This window comes from Anomalospiza imberbis, chromosome 4 (genome assembly GCF_031753505.1).
Source record: "Anomalospiza imberbis isolate Cuckoo-Finch-1a 21T00152 chromosome 4, ASM3175350v1, whole genome shotgun sequence".
In the NCBI taxonomy this organism is placed as follows: domain Eukaryota; kingdom Metazoa; phylum Chordata; class Aves; order Passeriformes; family Viduidae; genus Anomalospiza; species Anomalospiza imberbis.
In genome coordinates, this window is record NC_089684.1 from 1,912,302 (window position 1) to 1,931,587 (window position 19,286).

General features: G+C 37.4%; 1 protein-coding gene across 6 annotated transcripts in view; it reads right to left on the bottom strand.

The window, feature by feature from the left end:
* DLC1 (DLC1 Rho GTPase activating protein) overlaps nucleotides 1-19,286 on the bottom strand; it is a 215,074-nt gene that overhangs the window by 85,122 nt on the left and 110,666 nt on the right. Inside the window, exon 1 of one of the 6 annotated variants that reach the window (XM_068186804.1) lies at nucleotides 14,336-14,813. The exons of the other annotated variants lie outside the window; for them this stretch is intronic. Within the exon in view, the coding sequence (XP_068042905.1) occupies nucleotides 14,336-14,450 (115 nt within the window). The 5' untranslated portion in view covers nucleotides 14,451-14,813. Of the gene's footprint in view, nucleotides 1-14,335; nucleotides 14,814-19,286 lie in introns of those variants that run through there. 6 annotated transcript variants of the gene reach the window in all.

Here is a 19,286-nt window from a genome sequence, read left to right on the forward strand (position 1 = left end):
CATGGGCTTACCCATAAGAGTGATGATGACCCTACTTGCTTTTTGCTTCAAGACCAAGTGCCTGTTTTGGTTTTGCCTTTAATTTCATTATATGCCAGCTTTCACACAAATAGGAACAAATAGAGAACAAATCCATGTAGAGATTTTAGTTATGTTGTTAAATGTACAGGAGGAGGTGTTTCCACTCCCTAGCTCTCATGATGATTTAGAAAGATGCAAATAATTGAGACAAAAGAGAAAAAGCCCACACTTGCTGGGTATAAAATGCATTCTGCTTTTCAAGAACAACTATAAATTAATTTTGGTCCCATGGAACTATTCCTGGTTTTTAAAATTCCTCTTCTACTTCTGAATAATGTACTATTATTTCTCATGCCTTCTAGTAATCATTAATGGTAAGACAGGCAGGTGTGCAATCTAACCTTGTCTACTTTGAGAATACAGGAAAATATCAATGGAAGTTCTGGTGTACTCCTGTGTGTAGCTCAACATCTGTGCTGCTCCTCATTTCCACTCATGTCCTTTCAATTTAATGAGTTATGACCAGCAAAATAAATAACAAAAAAAAAAAGAAAAATTATAAGATGTACAGAACAGTAGATTTTAGTAATATTTTAAATATGATAGAATTTTTGTAATAAAGGTAATTAATTGCATGTATTTCTAGCACTAAGAAACTGCACTATAGTCATCTGTGGGGGGTTTTTTGCTATGCCTTTTGTGGTAATGGACTTAACATTTCAACCGAACTGTCTTTGAAACATAAAAAAAAAAATCATAGTTTCTAATGTTTTTAATGAAATAATTTCTTTAAATACTCTTACTTATTAAAGATAAATTTTCCTGGTTGTCTAATTCTTTTCTCTTTCTTGCAACACATTATACAGTATGTAAGCTTTCTGCCATTCTGAAAAAAAGTCAGGTTTGCTCATTGCTGTGAACCCTCTAAAGCAAAATTTCATCTACAGCACTGTATCTATGGAAAGATGTATAAGTTCGAGTGTGCCCAGCACCTGTTCCAGGCATTGCATGAACATATGGTGTTGTCTATCCTTGTCACAAACAATTTTCTACTTCATTTTGTGAACTGGTCCCTGGCAGAAATCTGAAAGGGTGGGAATTAAATGGTTTGATGCACTGAAGACAAAGGAAGAACCAGAGTAAATGATCTTAAAGTGGGCAGAGAAGAGTTAAATCCCTGTGAGGATTTCCCCAGGTGGTAAATACTGAAACCTCATGCTTGAAATTACATCTTGCTGTGGTAGCTCCAAAGAAATGGAACCAGATGTGCTCATCATTACCCATCAGGCCACCATGGCAAGCTAATTTTGCCAAATAGCCCAAATATACACAAAGCTGTAATGACCTTTAATTCTTAACAGCTTCAGTAGATCTTATTAAAAGCAGTGGTGGGCTCTCAGGGATCAGAAACTACTGGTTTCAGCTTTCAAACAGGCTGTGTGAGGATGCTAACCCCAATGACATTACAATATAAGATGTCTTATGAGCAAAAGAAGTATTATAAATAGTGCTAATTAAAACATGGAAGAAGAAGGTGAACTTGTGAAAGGAGTAAGACAAGTTTCTTAGCAATCATTTTTGCTTTCTGCAGTCTGAGGAAAAAAAAAGAAAGGAGATGGTCCTTATTTCTGTTCTTAAACACATAGATCTGATGGATAATAGAACAATATAGGAATTCAGATAGTGGGATAGTGGGGAAGGACTTAGGTTTTATAGTCACTCATAAATGTTGCAGTGGCAGTAAAGTGCAAAAATACCATGTTACAAACATTTCCACTTAGGTTTGCTAAATCGTTGCTACTTCTCATGGCAGTTGGAAAGATTGAGAAATATGGATTATCTTTTTATTGATCTTTGAAATCTCATCAAAATACCTGTCTTCAATACACAGATATTCTGTTGTACTACATTCTTTCCTCAGCAAAGTTATTGTTGCTTTCACATTAGCAAAATTCCTTACTCCTAGTAAGTAAAAAATTATTTAAATTTTCTGTAATGTGAAAGCATTTCAAATTGAGATCATCTAATTTTATTGCTTCACATACAATAGCCTATTATAAGATACTTAAGAAATTTCTTAGATTAAATTCATTGGCAATATCTACATTTATATCTAATATTTGATCCAGAAATTGAGATAATTTCATTTCTAGCCTAATATCTCATTTTTTTCCACTTTCACTGAGTGCCCATTGTTTTAACTGTTCTGCATATTCAGTTGAAGAAAAAATATCCAGAATATTAAAAGACAGATATACACCAGTCAGCTTCAGGAAGGTTAGTATACCATGGAACATAGCTGTGCCTATAGTTCACTGCAGTACAGCATTTCTAAGGGGTACAGAAGGAGGTTTCTTCTGAAATTATATGAAGTGAACATATGTAACATCTTACCATGTCAGGTTGCAGGCCAAACCCTTAAAGCCTATAGATGACAACATATGCCCATAAGAAATAGAACAGATTTTATCAAATATTTTCAAAGGACAGACCCAAACTGAAAAGTGGCTTCAAGTTATATTAAAAGCTGCCATGTCTGGGAAATAAGCCAAGGAAACTGTGTTTCTACAATACTTGTGCTGATGCCAGTGATAAATATTTGTACAGTTATTTTCCCTCTTGCTTGAAGTATCTGAGTGCTTGTTTGAGGGTCCTAACAGACTGTAGATAATTTCATCTTCCAGTGAACAAAAGACTCAAAATCAAATTATAGAGGTTACTACTAGAGTATGAAAATTCAGAAAATAGATATCAGAACTCAAAAATTAAAATGAACCATATAGAATTCTCAAATGTGCAAGTTACTGCGTAAGATTTTATGGGATTTGTGATGTAGAAGGTTAGAGCTGCTGGTCATAGTATTCTTTTTGGCCTCAGAAAAGGAACTGTTACTATTCCATATGATCTGAGACACAAAAAAGATGAACTGGCAATCAACTAGTAAAGAGCTCTCTGGGAATTCTGGATTGACCCCAACATTAGATTTAAAGCCAAAGAACAGTCTTATTAGAGAAACTTATTAGAGAAATTTAGAGAAATTCTGACTATGAGATTATTTTTGCTTAAGCATTCTTCCTATGTCTTTCAGTTTATTGTAGAAATCTAGAAGATTAATCAACATAGCAAGAAGCATATATATATATGTGTGTGTGTGTGTGTGTGTGTGTGTGTGTGTATGTATGCACTGTATGTAGTAATATCTACTTGATTGAAAAAATCATATGGAAACATCATCTTCCTTTTCTTTGTTGATACAATTGTGAAAAAAAAAAGCCACTCTGATTCTGGCTAAAAGATTAAATGTCAGGATTTTATCAATACTGTAATCCTCATTATGTTCTCAGGCTTCTAAAATGTGTGGTGCACAGAAGAATATGGTCAGCACTTCTGTATTAGAAACTGGAGTTGTGGTTTTGTCCATTCAGCAAATTCTTGCAGCAGAAAAACAAACAAATTCATCAACATAAATGTCTGATTGCAATTCTCTTTGTCTTGGTTCTGCATAATGAGACATTTTTAGGCAGCGCCTTCTCATACTAGGAAAAAGACAAGAGTTTTTCCTCTTCAGGAAATTCATTCACTGTGTCATCAACTAAAAGCAGAAGGAAACAAAATCAGTGTTCTGCTTGACTTCATCAACTGTCCTCAAAATTATTATCCAAGGTTTCTTAGCTTTTTGAAACCTACCAAACTTTCAGCTTTATCTGAACTTCCCTATAGCAAGATCACTCAAATTTATATCTCCCCCAAATTACTAAGCACTCTTAACAAACTAACTGATAGTAAAGTAAACCTTCTCTCACTCAGGTTGCTCAGTAAAGTTGTTTTCATCTGCATTGAAAAACGTTATGCTTTTTGTCTCTGTGTGGGGTTCCAAAAAACAGGAATATTTGATTAGCTGCTGGTCAGAGGTAACATCATGGCAGATGACTATCGCATGCTGGAAGGTTTAATTTACCATCTTTAAATGAATGTGTTTGGGATGAGGAGAAGTAGGCATGGTAAGAGCTAGGGCATCAAGGTAAGCACAACACACAAAGCAGCTGTGTACCTCACTGAGGGAAAAATAGACATGTCTTGACAAGTAGTGGATATGGAGAGAAAATATAAGATTGAAGTCAGACTTCTTTTGTACCAGCCTTGTGGGAACACTTCACAGTCATGTCTCTGTCCCTCAGCTCTGAATACTCTCTACAAGGATGGACAAATGATATTGCAAAGCACAAGATGTTATACAAGAGCCTTGGATGGAAGTGAACTGCTTACTTCACCTTTTGAAATCATGCCTTCTTTTATGTATTTCACCTATAGCACCTGGAAGATTATCAGATTGATGAACAAAGTAAAAGCAAAAAAGGCCATCTTGTACATTCAATGATATATGAACTATACATGGGACAACACAAATTTCTATTTTCCTCAGTCTCATGGACCAGCATCAGCTTAAAGCCTTGAGATTATTTGCTGGCAGTGACAGGCAGTTACCCACCAAACTCTTCTTGCCCATGGCTCATCAGGGCAGGCCAGTTGTTCCTTCAGCTCACATGGCAGATATTTTGCAGATACATGGCAGATACTTTGTCAGGATGGCCGCCAAAACAGAACTACAACATGAAGTAGCTCTTGCAGAAACTCTGAAAGAATGCTGTGAAATTTGAACAGAATACTGATAGAGACTAAGAGCTTTTTAGAACATCGATGAAAATATCATCTAAAGTTGAACAGCCTTGTATTGGTTCTGTCTTATCTCTCTCTGCCAAATGAAATTGTATTGGTACACGAGTGGCACCTCAAAATGTGAAAGAAGGAAAGAAAAGCAGAATGCAGATTTCCTTTTTCCTTATGCCTTTCCAGCAATCAGTTTCTTTTAGCTCAGGTCCCTCAGAAAAATGTGCCAAACTCTCATCCCCATTTGTGAGAAATCACAAAACATAAACCACTCTAATTTCTAATACAGTATAATCCAAAAGCTACAGTAATGGATGGGCTCCATTCTATTTTCACATAAGAGAACACGAGAAAATAAAGATGCATTTGAAGTCAAATCACAAGAGACATGGGTGTGAAGTAGGATGAAGTAAAAAAAAAATCCTACATCTTTGCACATCTGGTCACAAATTTTTAATATATTGCTTTGAAAATAGCTTCTCAGATTTTATTACCTATTTGTGCTATTGTATTTTTTTCTGTTGCCCAACTAACTGACTGGCTAGCTGTTATAAATTTCTTTTGTTCATTCCTTTTTTGTATGTTTAATTTACCACGTGGAAGTAGAATCTACATAAACATTTCTCTCCTATTATTTTTATTAGCTGCCTTTGTATAAGATTAACACAGATATGTGCACCCTCAGACAAACACATCCATAACTCAAAAAATAAACTATAATGCTAATTGACCTTCCAAGAGTTTGGAAATACTGGTATCACTGAGCAAACTCTGTACAGGGAGATACTTCCTGCACTGGGATAATTTGTCCCATTTTTTTGTTTTCCCATATGTTTTCCCCCATGTTTTCCCAAGCTGGTGAACATGGCAGTGCAGGAGGAAGATCAGTGGATTGAAAAATTCTCTGCCTAAGCTGGTCTGAGTGGCTGCTGCATTTTTTTGGGTACATAATACATACTTCTATGGATTCTGATTTTACCTCCTCCTACTGAGCACAGACAGTGATTGTTTAACAGATATCTTCAGAACAGGATTTTCTTGATCTCAATTTCTTTCACAGTGCTGCAACATTTATTAATAACATTTATTAATTGATCAGTCAGACTATCAGTGTGTTGTGATGTTTCTCTCTCTTTCAACACCCTCAAAAATTTAAGTGCATGGCTACATAAAATGCGAATGCAAGTTTAGTCAGTTTTTGAAAACTCACTTCAACCTCTTAATAAGATGTAAATTGCAAGGAAAGCTGTTCTGTAAGCACTAGTTCTATTTTCAGTAGTAAAAAGCTGAAGGAAATAGTCTTTGGAAATGGTTTAAAGTCTTATAAAAGCAATTCTATAATAGGTAGAGAATAATAATTTGTGTAATTAGCAAATATTAGGCATTTGTTGCCACAGAGATACTATACAGATTCTTGGATATGTTTGGCTGTTTTCTGGGTTTTTGTTTTTTGTTTTTGTTTTGTTACCAAAGAAGTATTCAGTGAGTTCCTAATGTGTAGCCTACAATATAAGTAGGCTCCCTCCTGTGTCTGCTCCAATAGTGGCATTCCCTCAGAGTAATAAATATTCTCTGCATGGCAGTTGGATTTAGGCATGATTGTAAATGCAAAGTTCACAACGTTGCCACTAATATTATCTTACATCCTCATTTCCTGTTGTCTTCATAGCTAAACATGTTTACTTTTAAATTAGAACATAATTAGCAAATCATATAGCTCATTTTTACTGAAAATAGCAGCTTGGTGAAATGCTTCTTATCATCTGGGGCTGACCTTCCCACAGACTGCATATCCTGGAACAGAGCATTGTAATAAGAGAAATCAGTTCTTTTGGATCTGGGCCAAAGACTAATTTAATTTCTCTGGCTGCCCCCCTCCTTTCCAGCTCTTCTCCCCCCTCTCCCCAGTAACAATCACATATGTGACTTGGAGTTAAGAAGTTGCAGTTGGTAAACAAAACAAAGACAAAACTGCTAAGAACTTAATGAAAACATCAGTAAGTCATAGCATCTGGATCTCATCATCCACCTTTGACGTAAGGAAGATGTCCAGATGTTAGCAGAACTGTAGCAGTTGAAATATTTTGTGAGCAAGACTCCTTCCAAACAATCAGATACAAAGCAGTTCAGCACTTTCAGCAGTTTTTAGGAATGTTTCAAATATATAGTGGTCTTTTAGATGTGCAAAAGGCCTGCTCAGTGCTGAAAGAATACACAGTCTAGGGAGCTGGGTCTGGGGATTATGAGCCTCTGCTTTTGGTAAGTGCACATGGATGTTCAAAGAGCAGGAGAAGATGAGGCCTCCTGGTTGTCTGTCATTAGCACAGACTTCTAGCAGAGACACAATGCTGCTTGTCTTGTGCTATCCCGTGTTTAAGACTAGAGTTTAACAATATCTACAATGATGAATTACAAAATTGCGCCTGGGGAGAGCAGACCATAATTTTCATCTTTCTCACTCATTTTTAATCCCCATTTGACAACGTGTACCACATACAAGCCTTGCATGCTGAAAAATATAAATGATGAGGCTGGTTTCCTAACAGGTGGTTGCCAGGTGTATTGCATCTTTCCTTCCACTCCTTTCCGAGCTGCCGGATGGAACAGTGACATTCTTCTCATTTGGGTGCTCATTCTCCACATGCAGAGTTACACAATTCCTCAGTTCCTCTCGGGCACGATTTGTGGATGGCTCTGGGTGTGCTCCCTTCCTCCTTCACCCATGCTAATAAAGATCAGTTTGGAGTCCCCAAGAAACAGTGAAGTTATTTCTAAAAATTCCTAATTGCTGAAGTGTCTGGGTACTGGATACTTCACATTTCTAAAATCTCAGGCAGGACAGGACATGGGCTTGCTGGCTGATTGCTGCAGTCCTAAATTTGGCTACAATGACTATGGAAAAAATCAGAACTCTGAAAAAAGTGTGTATTCCATAATCCTCTCCAGCTGTTGTAATTCGAATGCATGAGGATTTTGTAGCAACCCCTTTTCAATATGCTTAGTATACTGTGTTCTTCTTATTATAAACTTGGACTAAACAGTGCCATTATTGTTGGCTGATTACAGAAATGATGGTGGAGCTCCATGAGAGAAATGTTTAAAATTTCACTAGTGGAGGAAAATGGGAAAGTCATATATAAAACTTTCAAATTGTCCAGTCTCCCAGCAGTACAATTTAGCTCTGTTTTATGAAAATATCTATTACAAATAGACAAGGTGACAGAATATGCACACATTCTCTTCCCTTTGAGAGCTTCAACCTCTTTTGGTATTAGACTTCAAATTAGAAGTGTGAGAGGGTTGGAAACAAGACATTCTGGTAGCTGAAAATAAACACCAGCTTCAAAATACAGGCACCTACAGCCTTTTTGATACTCCTCTACTTTTTCATATAGACAGTAAGAAAATAAGAAACAGAATATGGAATAAGAATTCAATGATGCATTTAATTCCCAATGCCATTCTGAGTGAGTATTTTGACTGAAGGACTTTGCCTTAAATTAATTACAGTCATTCCATGATAAAAACACCAATGCTAAAAAAGGCATACAATACTCTAGATATCTTCTTGGAATTTAGTGTGGCAATATTTTCAAAACCTAGAAAAGCATGTGCTATTTATTAAACGTATTACTTCTGTTTGCATTTGATATCTGAATTTGAAAGATATGAACAATAATAAACTACAAGAATGAAACTGATGTTTTCTCAAAAAACATGCTTACACTATAAGCTTTTTTAGTAATTATATTGATAACAGCAAAGCTTATGAGCACTCTCAAAGGGAGGAAACTGTACATGGTAATGATATTTTACCATTCAACCAAAATAAATTATTCATCTGTTTTGCACTGGATGCGCTACACTTGATTTATTATAGATACAGCTCCTTTAGTTATCAGACAATTTTTGTTTACTGTTTTCCTGTTTCTTTTCCATAAATTATGCTCTATTTACAAACATGTATCAAATCAATAGCTGATCATGCTCTGCAACATGGTAGGTGGTTATGTTTAGTATTTATATAATAGCCTGAGTAAAGTACCAAACCTGCAGGAGATTGCCTCCAGACTGGGGGTCAGTAATTTCCTAAAAATGCTGATAGAGACAAACAGTGATATATCTGAAGCTATATATCAAGTGGTCTTGGTTTCTGGGACATATCCATTTTCTAAGACCTTATTTCACCTACACACACTGTAAATCTTTCTCCAATCTCAGAACAAAGCAAACACTTCAAGATGTAATTTCTCTTCTGCATGAGCATAAATTTTGAAGACAGTTGAAATGTAGTGCAAAATTCTTCACTTAACTTGGGGCTTAAAAAATTTCAAAGGATAAAAATTCCTTTCTTTCCTTCCTTTACTTGCTATAGACAGCTACAGACAAGCTTTGAAGTATAAGCGATACCTGGGAAATGTTTAAGAATTATTAGATATATATACACACAGACTTCACAGTCTGTACATGGGTATGTTTTAAGGCATCAGAGGTAAGAGAAAAGTATAAGAGAAAACAGCAATTATAAATCCACTGGAAATACAGGGATGTTGATAATGGAGAACAAACTAGGCATCAGCAAGGACAAAGAGTATGTAGCAGATGCATACAGTGTTCCTTGACAAGTCCTGCAAATTGGTAATGGCCAGTAGAAAGAAAAAATTAAATAATGGTATAATTTTAGCTAATTATCATAAATTAAAGAATAAAAGGTCTACCCAAAGGGTCTTGCAGAAAACTTTTCATTAGGAGACTCAAAAATAACCCAGTTTGTACTAAAACCTTGAGAACTAGATGAAAGTTGACTGACAGACTTCGAAAAGTAATCTAAATGGAAATGAATTGTTTGATGGGATTACTTGTACACCAACCCCAGAATTCCCTCTTTGGCTATGTCTTTAGCAATAGCTTATGAGGACATGTAGAATCTTTCTGGATGATTCAAGTACTAGCAAAGTAGGCATAATGAGAATTATCCATAACAGATCTTGGAAATTGAGTAATTTTGCATTTCTTTGATAATGAACAGAAAACAAACCAAGAAAAACAATGGTGGTAAAAGCCCACCACTGGTGACTAAAAGGTTCAAATTAAATACATTCCTGGGGTAAATACAACATTGAGAAATTTTAGTGAACTTTAAATTAGAAAAAAAAAAGACAATTGAATATGAGAAACAGTAAGTAGGTAAATAAATAATATTATTTCAACTAGAATAGCTGAAATTTTATTTTTAAAACACCGAGTAACAAATTTTTTACCTCAGAATTTCAATGGCTAAGCTACTGCAGCAAAACTATCAGTAATTCACCAACCTCAGGCTACCTACACATTCTTTTTCTTTTTGTCTATAATACCAGAATTTCAGAAAACAATGTAACTCTTGCACCATAAAAAAAAAAAAAAAAAAAAAAACCAAAAAAACAAACAAACAAAAAAACAAACTTAATTTAAAAGAGAGGCACATTAGTAGTCAGTTGTACTCAGTGTCTGATCATGCATTCCAAAAAATGCTGGTGGATATATAAAAGCCAGGATCTTTAGTCCTATTGTATGGTGCACACAATGGCTCTTAGTACATTGCAGATAAATGTTACATTGGGTAATGTAAATTCAGAAAACAGTAAAGGCACTAGGAGAAATCTGTCTCAAATGTTTTGAGGGTGTGTGCATCTGAGAGCTGAGAATGATGCTTCCTGTTCTGTGAAAGCTCATTCTGTGCTGCTGCCCTTGTGCATGAAATCCTGGTCTCTTTGGGAGGTCTGTCCACAGAAGAAGCCAGAATGTTCTTTCCTTCCCAGCTGAGGATGTGGTCTGACATTAGTAAGGGGAATTAACTGGGAACTCCAAATATATTTCTTGTGAATGCAGAAACAGGAGAAGTTACAATTTTTAATTGCCTATTTAGAGGCTCTGTCAACTTAAGTCTTCTTCTCTCCTTAGACCTTATTTTTTGCTGTTCACTCTATTATCTCTTACCCCAAATTTTTTCTCACCTATAGTGGGCATTTTAGTTGTCCCAGAAATAGAAAATATTTAATGATTTACCTAGTGAATAATTTTCCACATTTTAAGATCATCAGATATGACTATATACATGTGTGTAGATGTTCTTTTTCTACGTAGATCAAGAAGGAGGAAAAAAGACAGTGGAAAACCATGATCTGTGCTGCTATGATGTGACTGTGATGAGCTACAGCTCACTGCTCCTCAGGATAGGTGTTTTATAAATAGATACCATATTTATATGCTATGCCAAATGTATACAACCATAAGAATATACCATAATATGGTATAACAATATATTAATATGAGAGTGCTCCACCCCAGCAGGCTGAATCACAGGCTGCTCTGCCACGTGATGAGACGACACAGGCAGTAACTCAGGGCTGGTGCTGGGGTTTGAAAGCAGCATGAGGATGCTGCTCTACAGTGCCCAGTATGGGAGAGCACACAGAGGTGACCTGAGAGGGCAGTCTGCATTCATTTGCATTCCTTTACTGCACCCACTCAAAATCAAAATGTTGTCAGCTACAGTCAATTAATTCCATGCAATTTTAACAGCATCTCAAATAATTTGGGTGCCTTTATACAGGACTATTGCTCCCTTTCTTTTGTGTCAGTAAGACTACATGATCATAGACTCCTAGAATGATAGAGTGGTTTAGGTTGGAAAGGATCTTAGAGATCATCTAGTTCCAGCCCCTTGCTGTAAGCAGGGACACCTTCCACCAAACCAGGCTGCTCAAAGCCCCATCCAGCCCTGTCTCAAACACCTTCAGGGACAGGGAGCAACCTGTGCCAGTGCCTCACTACCCTTACAGTGCAGAATTTCCTCTTAACATCTAGTGTAAACCTACTGTCTTTCAGTTTAAGTCCATTACCCCTTGTCCTTTCCCTACATGCCCTTGTGAAAAGTTCCTGTCCAGCTTTCTTGTGAGCCCCTTTTAGATACCGGAAGGCTGCTAACAAGGTCTTCCCAAAGTCTTCTTCTTATCTAATGGAAAAAACGTTTTCCATGATATATTTTCTACATAGGAAGTAGATAGGACTCCCTGTTTGATGATTATATCAAATTACATTTCATGAAGTACTATTTCTGTGTGCAGGCTAGAAGGATTTTTTGAAGGCAAAACATTTACTTTGTCTTGAATATGCCATGAAGAATGCGTATTTCAGATTTTCTCCTTTCTTTTGCAAATAATGGGTTTTTTTTAAAGGCATGTCCTGATAGCACAAATTGCTGATCTAAGAGGATTTCTTCTTTCAGTGTCATGACCCTTCTTGACCATTTTCAGGTAGTCAGCAGTTTAAACTGCTGATATCCCAGAGAACAAACAGAACAGCAACACAACTTGCTGTTTTGTTTCTCTCCCTGAATCTCTGTGAATCATGAAGTATTTTCTGGAATACACCCTGATATCTACTCCAGCTAAATACTGTACTTCTTACTGGGGGCTTAGCCTGATTTCTAGATTTTCTGACTGACAGCAGACCAAATATACTAGTGGACTGACAAGTCTACATCAGCAGCGCAGCCTGGAAAATGGAACTGTCACAGTTTTTAAGGGTCCTCTAACATCTAAGCCTTGTATTGATAAAAACTGTGATGGCTCATAACCAGCTGCCATGTAGAATAAAAACATGCCAACCCTTATCAGTGCAGCTAAAGGGGCTAAAGGGTTCACGTTCACTCCCTGTTTCTAGGAATGTGACAGAGTCTCCAGAAATATAATTAGCAGTTGTTTAGCCTCCAAATATTTGATAATCATATGCAAGGTTAAATATACACATTTATCAAGTTTTCTTTGTATCCTGATAAAATCTGCATACTTTCATATGTAGGTCACATTCTGAAGGTATAAATTACATATCATTAAATGCTTTCCTAAGTCAGCTGATGAGAGGGAAACAATTTTATAGAAGACAGTTGGTAGCAGTTGTTGTATATGGACACAGGCCAGAGGTACTTGGAGTCTGTTGATGCAAATGCCATTCTGAATTTAATGATAAATTAAAAATCTTACTTCAAAGCATTCACATAAACATCTCCAGCAGGTAGAATGGCAACGAATCTCAGAGTAAACAAGTGTCCAGCTGACCAGGCAACACGCTGATTAAACAAAGGCTGACTTGGCCCCACTGACTTCCCTTTTATAGATTTGTGTAACATCCATGTCTTTTCACTCAGAATTTCTTTCCTCTCAGTGCTTCTTCCAGTGGAGTTTCAGCAACGTCCTGAACATCAGGACCTGTGTTGTGACTGCTGCTCCATGCCCTGCAGTGTTTAAGGCTACCAAAGAATCCCAGTTTTATAATACACTTTTGAGAGGTGAAGTGGACTGTCTCTCCAGTTCTGTTTGCTGTGAAGAGAGGTCAATGTCTAGTGCTTTTATGATACTCCATATTTGTTACCACCTACAGAGCACTAAAGTCGATATGATGGCCCCATCTCCTGTGACCATGAGCTTTTACTGTAAAACAGTATAAAGTTGAATTCCTCTGCCTAGGAAACTCACTTTCCTTTGCCATCTGTGGGAATGGGCACAGAATTAATCCAGTCACTTATACACGTGGACAGAACAAGGTTTTTATGAGTAGGTCTAATTCAGAGCAGATTTTTGCCCACGTGCTTCATTATAGTCAATGGCCACTCACCGCCTGATTACCCAATGTAATCAGTTTTGGAATCAGTACTCAACCAAATGTCTGTTATGCACTTAGCTACTCTTATTTCTCCAAAACGTAAACGTAGGAGAGTGATGTAAAAGTTCAGTTTACATTAGTAAGCCATAAAGTCTGTCTCTTGGTCATCTCATCCGATCTTATCATTATTCACATTTCTCCTCCCTCCTTCCTTCCTCCTGGAACAAACCACCCCCACTGTAAGTATACAAACAAACCAAAATGCTCCCTCTGGCAGGCACACCCATTGTGCATTTCTGCTGCCTTTTTTGAAACCTCTAAATGCTGCAAAATAAAAGTAACAACCCCAGCAAGGTGAACGAGAATCATTCATCTAACAGACAGTAATAGAAGAGAAAAATAAAGTGAGTTAAATTATCTTCTTCTCCAGCCCTCTATTATGCTCTGCCCCGAGTTTTTGAATATTTGCAAGTCAAAATAAAAATGTGGACTGAAGCTCTATAGATGGCTGGTAATTTATATCTCAGAAGTCTGGCTCTGGCATACCTGATACTCACTTGGAGCTCACAGCACTGAAATCCTTGCCAGAGGAAATACCAGTAATTGCTCAGTGCACAGCCCAGATATTCCAACTGACACACTCCTTGGCTACAAAACGCTCCGTAACGCAACTGAAGCACATCACAGCAGTGAAGCACAAGGTCTGACCTAACAGCAAAATAAAATGCTTCAGCACACTTTAGTCTGAGGAATTTGTGCCATAATACCGAACCAAAATTCACTGCTGTTCCTCTTTTAAACTAAGTTTGTCTCATCTAGTTAGAGGAGCACACACAGTTCCACCCTAGGCACAGCACAGATGTAACATGACACACAAACAAAAGGCTGGAGAAATGCTCAGAGGCTACGTTGATACACATGCAAATGGCACCACTAACTACTGCTATAGATTTTGATCCCTTAAGAATTTTAAAATATATTTATGTAAGGTCCTTCTCACCTGCCAGTCGTCTGTCTCTCGTGTTTTTCCAGATAACATCCAAGGCTCTAGCAGTGGAGTCCCTGATATGATCACTAAATGATCTCCTCAGAGGGGCTTTCACCGGGTGATGCATAACGCAGATCGATCACACATCCAGGTCAAACGGCTGTAGCTTAGCCCCAGGAAAAAGGGCATTCTCTGCCTGGGGATCTCTTTGGATTTCTCTTTGCCAGGCAGGCAGGTTGTTACTTTATATAATTTGTCATCAGCCTTGTGGAGCTTTTCCTTGAAGAGTCAGGCATTGCAGTTCTCACTGCGGATGCAGGAAAGCTCAGACTGCAGCCAGCCTACTGGAAAGCTGCCAAAATCTTACATCTGGAACAGTTTACAAATGAGCTAACGATACAGTCATTTAGATTTGGGGCTTTATTTGTGGATATCTATAGGATTCTAGCTTCCTGTTTAATCAAATAACTTACCAGGCACATACTTGCATGCTCATTTATTAGGATAATATTTCCCTGCTTAGCTGATATTTCAGGTAATCTTTCATATTTGGACATGAAAAAGGTAAGAAATAGAAGAGAGATAAAGTAATTTTAAATATCTAGAGATCAGGTATTTTTTTTGTTACCATATTTTTTTTTCATTTTACCCTAGTTAAGGCAGAGAATAGGGCCTGATTCTGAGTTCCCTGTATTTAGTACTTCATGACAATACACTAGTGAAAGGAAATAAAAAAATGAGAGGAAGAGGGGAGGTAATAAAAAAGGAGAGGGAACTAAGCCCCCACGTCTTTGCTGAGTGGAAAGATAAGTTCCCATATGAAAAATATTTACGAATGTAACTGAGATTAATAGTCACAGCAAATGAAGCCATTTGACCTTGCTTATTTTGATCTTTTTAATTGATTACTGTGTCCTGTGGCTTCCCTGAGGGAGAAAGGGAGGAATAAAGGAGTGCCTGAGACTCTTTTTCCCTTTTTAGTACTATATGTGGTAATGTGTGAAGGGATGAGAAATACCAGTTTAAAATCCTAATCCCCTCTGTTATACGGGAAAGCAAAAACTGTTAAATAAAGTTGTCTTCATGTTCATTCTACAGGTAGTTCTTAATTTCTTTTACAGCAACTACAGCTATTAGATATGGTATAGATATATTAAATACCATTATTTTCTTTAGAAGTATTATCATTAGAATTGATTGATTAACTTCTCATAAGGTTGGCATACAGAGACCAAATTACAGAATTGAGAGTTTTAACCCTTAACAAGGGGATTTTCACTCCCTTTGAATTTCTTCCTAAAAAAAAATAGTTTTTTCTCTTCATAACATTAGATCATTTATTTCACACTTTATTATTTGTTGTATTTTTTTTTCTGGTGTCTTCTCAGTTCCCTTCATTTTCACTAGTCATCATTTCCTTTAAGAGAAATCATTATCTCATTCTGACAATGAAAGAAAATTTATGGGATTTGCAATAGTGTAACTGAGGGAATAACTGGCTCATCATCTATTTAATACAGATCATAATTTCTTCCCATCTAGGCCTTTGTCTTTTACCTTTATAGACCATCTGCAAATACTAATGTCCTGTGTGTATCTTTGAACAAAACAGCAGAAAGTGATCTCTATAGTTTGCAGTTGCTTTCCTCATTACACACCTCCTTCTTTCTGAGGCCGGATGGAGAAAGAAGCAGACCACTCTCCAGAGAAATTCAATATGATAACACACTCTTGCGTGGCTGTGGTTTTTTTGTTGGTGTTTTTTTTTTTTTTTTTTTTTTTTTTTTTTTTGTATGTGTGTTTTGGTTTTTTTCCTTAATTATCATTCTTGCAAAAATTTCTCGTAGAGCAAGTGCAATGCTTGCACAGGCAAATCTGGACATAGGCTTACACAGGCAAATGCTGACATGATGACCAGAGCACAACGTATCTGTTTTGAAACATGTAGACTGTATTCAGATGAGATCTGCTGTTGTTGCTATGAGCGAACAGCTCAGAAGAGCATCACTTTTAAATAAAGATGCAGTAAGTGATAACTTAATCAGGAGCTGAATTTCTCTATTTTAGAAGGCAACAAGGGTGAAGACAGTCTCAAATAGGGTTTTAACTACCACTGGCCGTGTCTATGTTACCGGAAACATAACCCAGAAAGAAAGGATTTATACAGCAAAATAAATGGCACCAAAGTTTTGACACGTCTCAAGGTAGAGTTACTTTGAGCTATGTCTACCTGCATCTTGTGAACTGAATGAACCCTTGGGTTTCATGATTGGGTTGGAGATCACTGCCACACTACCAGGGTGCATCTTTTGGCTTAGTTTCATTTGAAAACCATCAAATTCGCATGCTCCAAGACTGCTTGGAGATATGAACCAACGGGTGGTGTTGGGGGAATCTTTTCAAAATCATGTGCCTATTCCAGGCTACAATGTCAATAAAAACATGCAGACCATTTTTCATTTTAGAAGCTAAAACAACTTTTAAGAATTTAAAAATAAAATCAGCAACATACATATATTTCTAATTAGGGTTTAATTCTTTGAGAGTTACTGTGGGTTATATTATGCATGTTGACATAAATATATTTAAAATATTTAAAATAGTTCTTACAACCTGTTCAACAAAATGGTCTGGAAATTGTCAAAGGAGGAATAAACTGTGATGAAGCAGAGAAATATTGCTAACAACACTTGTTTTTGTGATGCTACAACACAAATAAATAGGTAATCTAAGTAAAACTGTGTAAAGAATTAAACATCAGAAAATTTTTAATGGGCCATGGGCAGGTAAATAATTAGATATAGATAGTCAAGAAATATGGATAGAAAATAAAGGATATTAATTTTAGAAAAGTATAGAGAGATATAAATGGGGAATACAGTTAAAAGCAAATACATATGATCAGCAGGAAATCTGAGATTCATGACATCCATTATAGTCACAAAATGAGGTAAGAATTTGCCATCCAATATGAAAGCACATGATCTTTAAAGATTTTTTAAATCATGTTAAAAGATTGCATTAGTGCAGAGCTGTGCTGCAATCCCCATTCTCGCATCATTTAACAAACAGCCCCTTGTGGAACAATACACTCAGTTTTGCTCTGCACCTCTCAATACCCGCGTGATGCTGAAAAGGCATCCACGAGCCCAGGGTACAGGCAGCTGGTGGCAGCAGGGCCAGGGTGACAATGACAAGGAGTTCTGTGCTGGAAAACAGCCATGTGTTCAGGGGAAAGCTGCTGAGCTGCCACCACCACTGTGCCATTATTCTTGTTGAGACCCCTACTCTGAATCTCAGGCAAGCACCTCCCACATTCCCAGTTGCTACTACCCAAACAATGTCTGCTGATGTGGAGATATTTTCCATTTCAGCTCAGGCTTGTTCCTGCTCCCCTTGAAGGTGTAGCTGTTTTCACAGAGACATCTACCTGACTCACAGGCCTGCAGTTACTTGCAGATTGTTTGTGTGGAAGAACTTCCTCCATTTCTCTGGTAAACTCATGCTTACAGTCTGAACGGAGGGAGGGGGCCATTGGTACCAAGAACACACGGTACAGACCGCACCAGGTGAAACTTTGATGTTGATCAACATGAGTGTACTACATTAATTTGTTCTTAACCAAACAGCTGACCTGGAGAACTGCAAATGACATTAAGGGCAAAAGGTTTTAAGGTTGAGATTTATGGGTTGGCAAGAATGTATTTTTAAAGAAAATGGAAAATGTTGTGCTGCTCTATTTGACAGTGTACTGGAAAATCTCCTGAAAACAAATACCCTTTCTGTAACTGGGAAAATGCACTCTTTCATGCCTTACATTCAATTAGCTGTATAGAGATGTTACAGCAAAATGCATGCAAAAAAAAGCAAAGTCCTAAACCAACACCCAGCGTCTAGATAAAATTCATGATGCAGCTCTATCTTTTGGCTTCACTGTGTCTGGAAACTTAAGAATGACCACAATCAGGCACAGGTTTTTGTATTTGAATAATTTTGTATTTGTATAATTTTGGTGTTGACCACAGTCATAGTCCAGTCAATACTCCAGCTATCTTCCAGAATAATTTCGTTTTATTCAGTGTTTAATGGCTGAGATTAAAAAAAAAAAAAAAAACCCTAAAAAGGTAAATTCTTAAAAAAGGGATGGGTCAACAAAGATGTGTGCTGAATAAAAAATAATATGAGGGGAATCTGAAGGAGAGGGCTCTGTTGCTGACAAGAGGGGATTGCAGCAGCTGGTGTTGGAGGGGTGAAGAGATAGCACACCCTCAGGAGAGAGACAGCTGCCCACTTCATGCATGAGGAGCAGCATGCACGCCCAGGAAGAGTCTTTGTGTAATTCCAGAAGCAAATATTTAGAGGGACCAGACCCTACCTTCCCTGCCCTGCCAGTCCTCCCACCAGTTCAGACCAGCTCCACCCCTGACTCTCCCAAGGCAGTGTCTTTCCTGTCCCCCAGGCCTGGCCTGCCTTGGGACTGCAACCACTGACCTCTCCCACTTCTTGTTTTGGAAATATTTTTAGAAACCTCTTGTTAGCATAAGCAAGGCTGTGCCTCTCCAATCTTCCTTTCAAGGCTGAATCTACTTGTAAGTGCTGCTCATTGTTCTTGAACACATCATTCTCAAGCCAGCCACGGGCAGGAGGCAGAGGCTAATTCCCTATAACCTTACCCTTACTCAGCACTTCCAGCTGAAGGACCTACACTTTCCAAACCTATCTGGTTTTTGTCCCTTAGTGGTTCCATCCATACTCTGGTCTGCAAACATAATACCAGAGATCCTTTTTGCTCTTTAAGACAAAGACCAGACAAAATGCATTGAGTACTAGGATGGACAGGAATGGAGATATTGTTTTTAGTTCTAGCAACTAAGTCCAGCTCTCAGGAAGTAAACTAACAATTGCACAAGCCTCATGCTCTTCAAGCTTGCTCTAAAATACATTGACTTCTCCTCTGACTCTT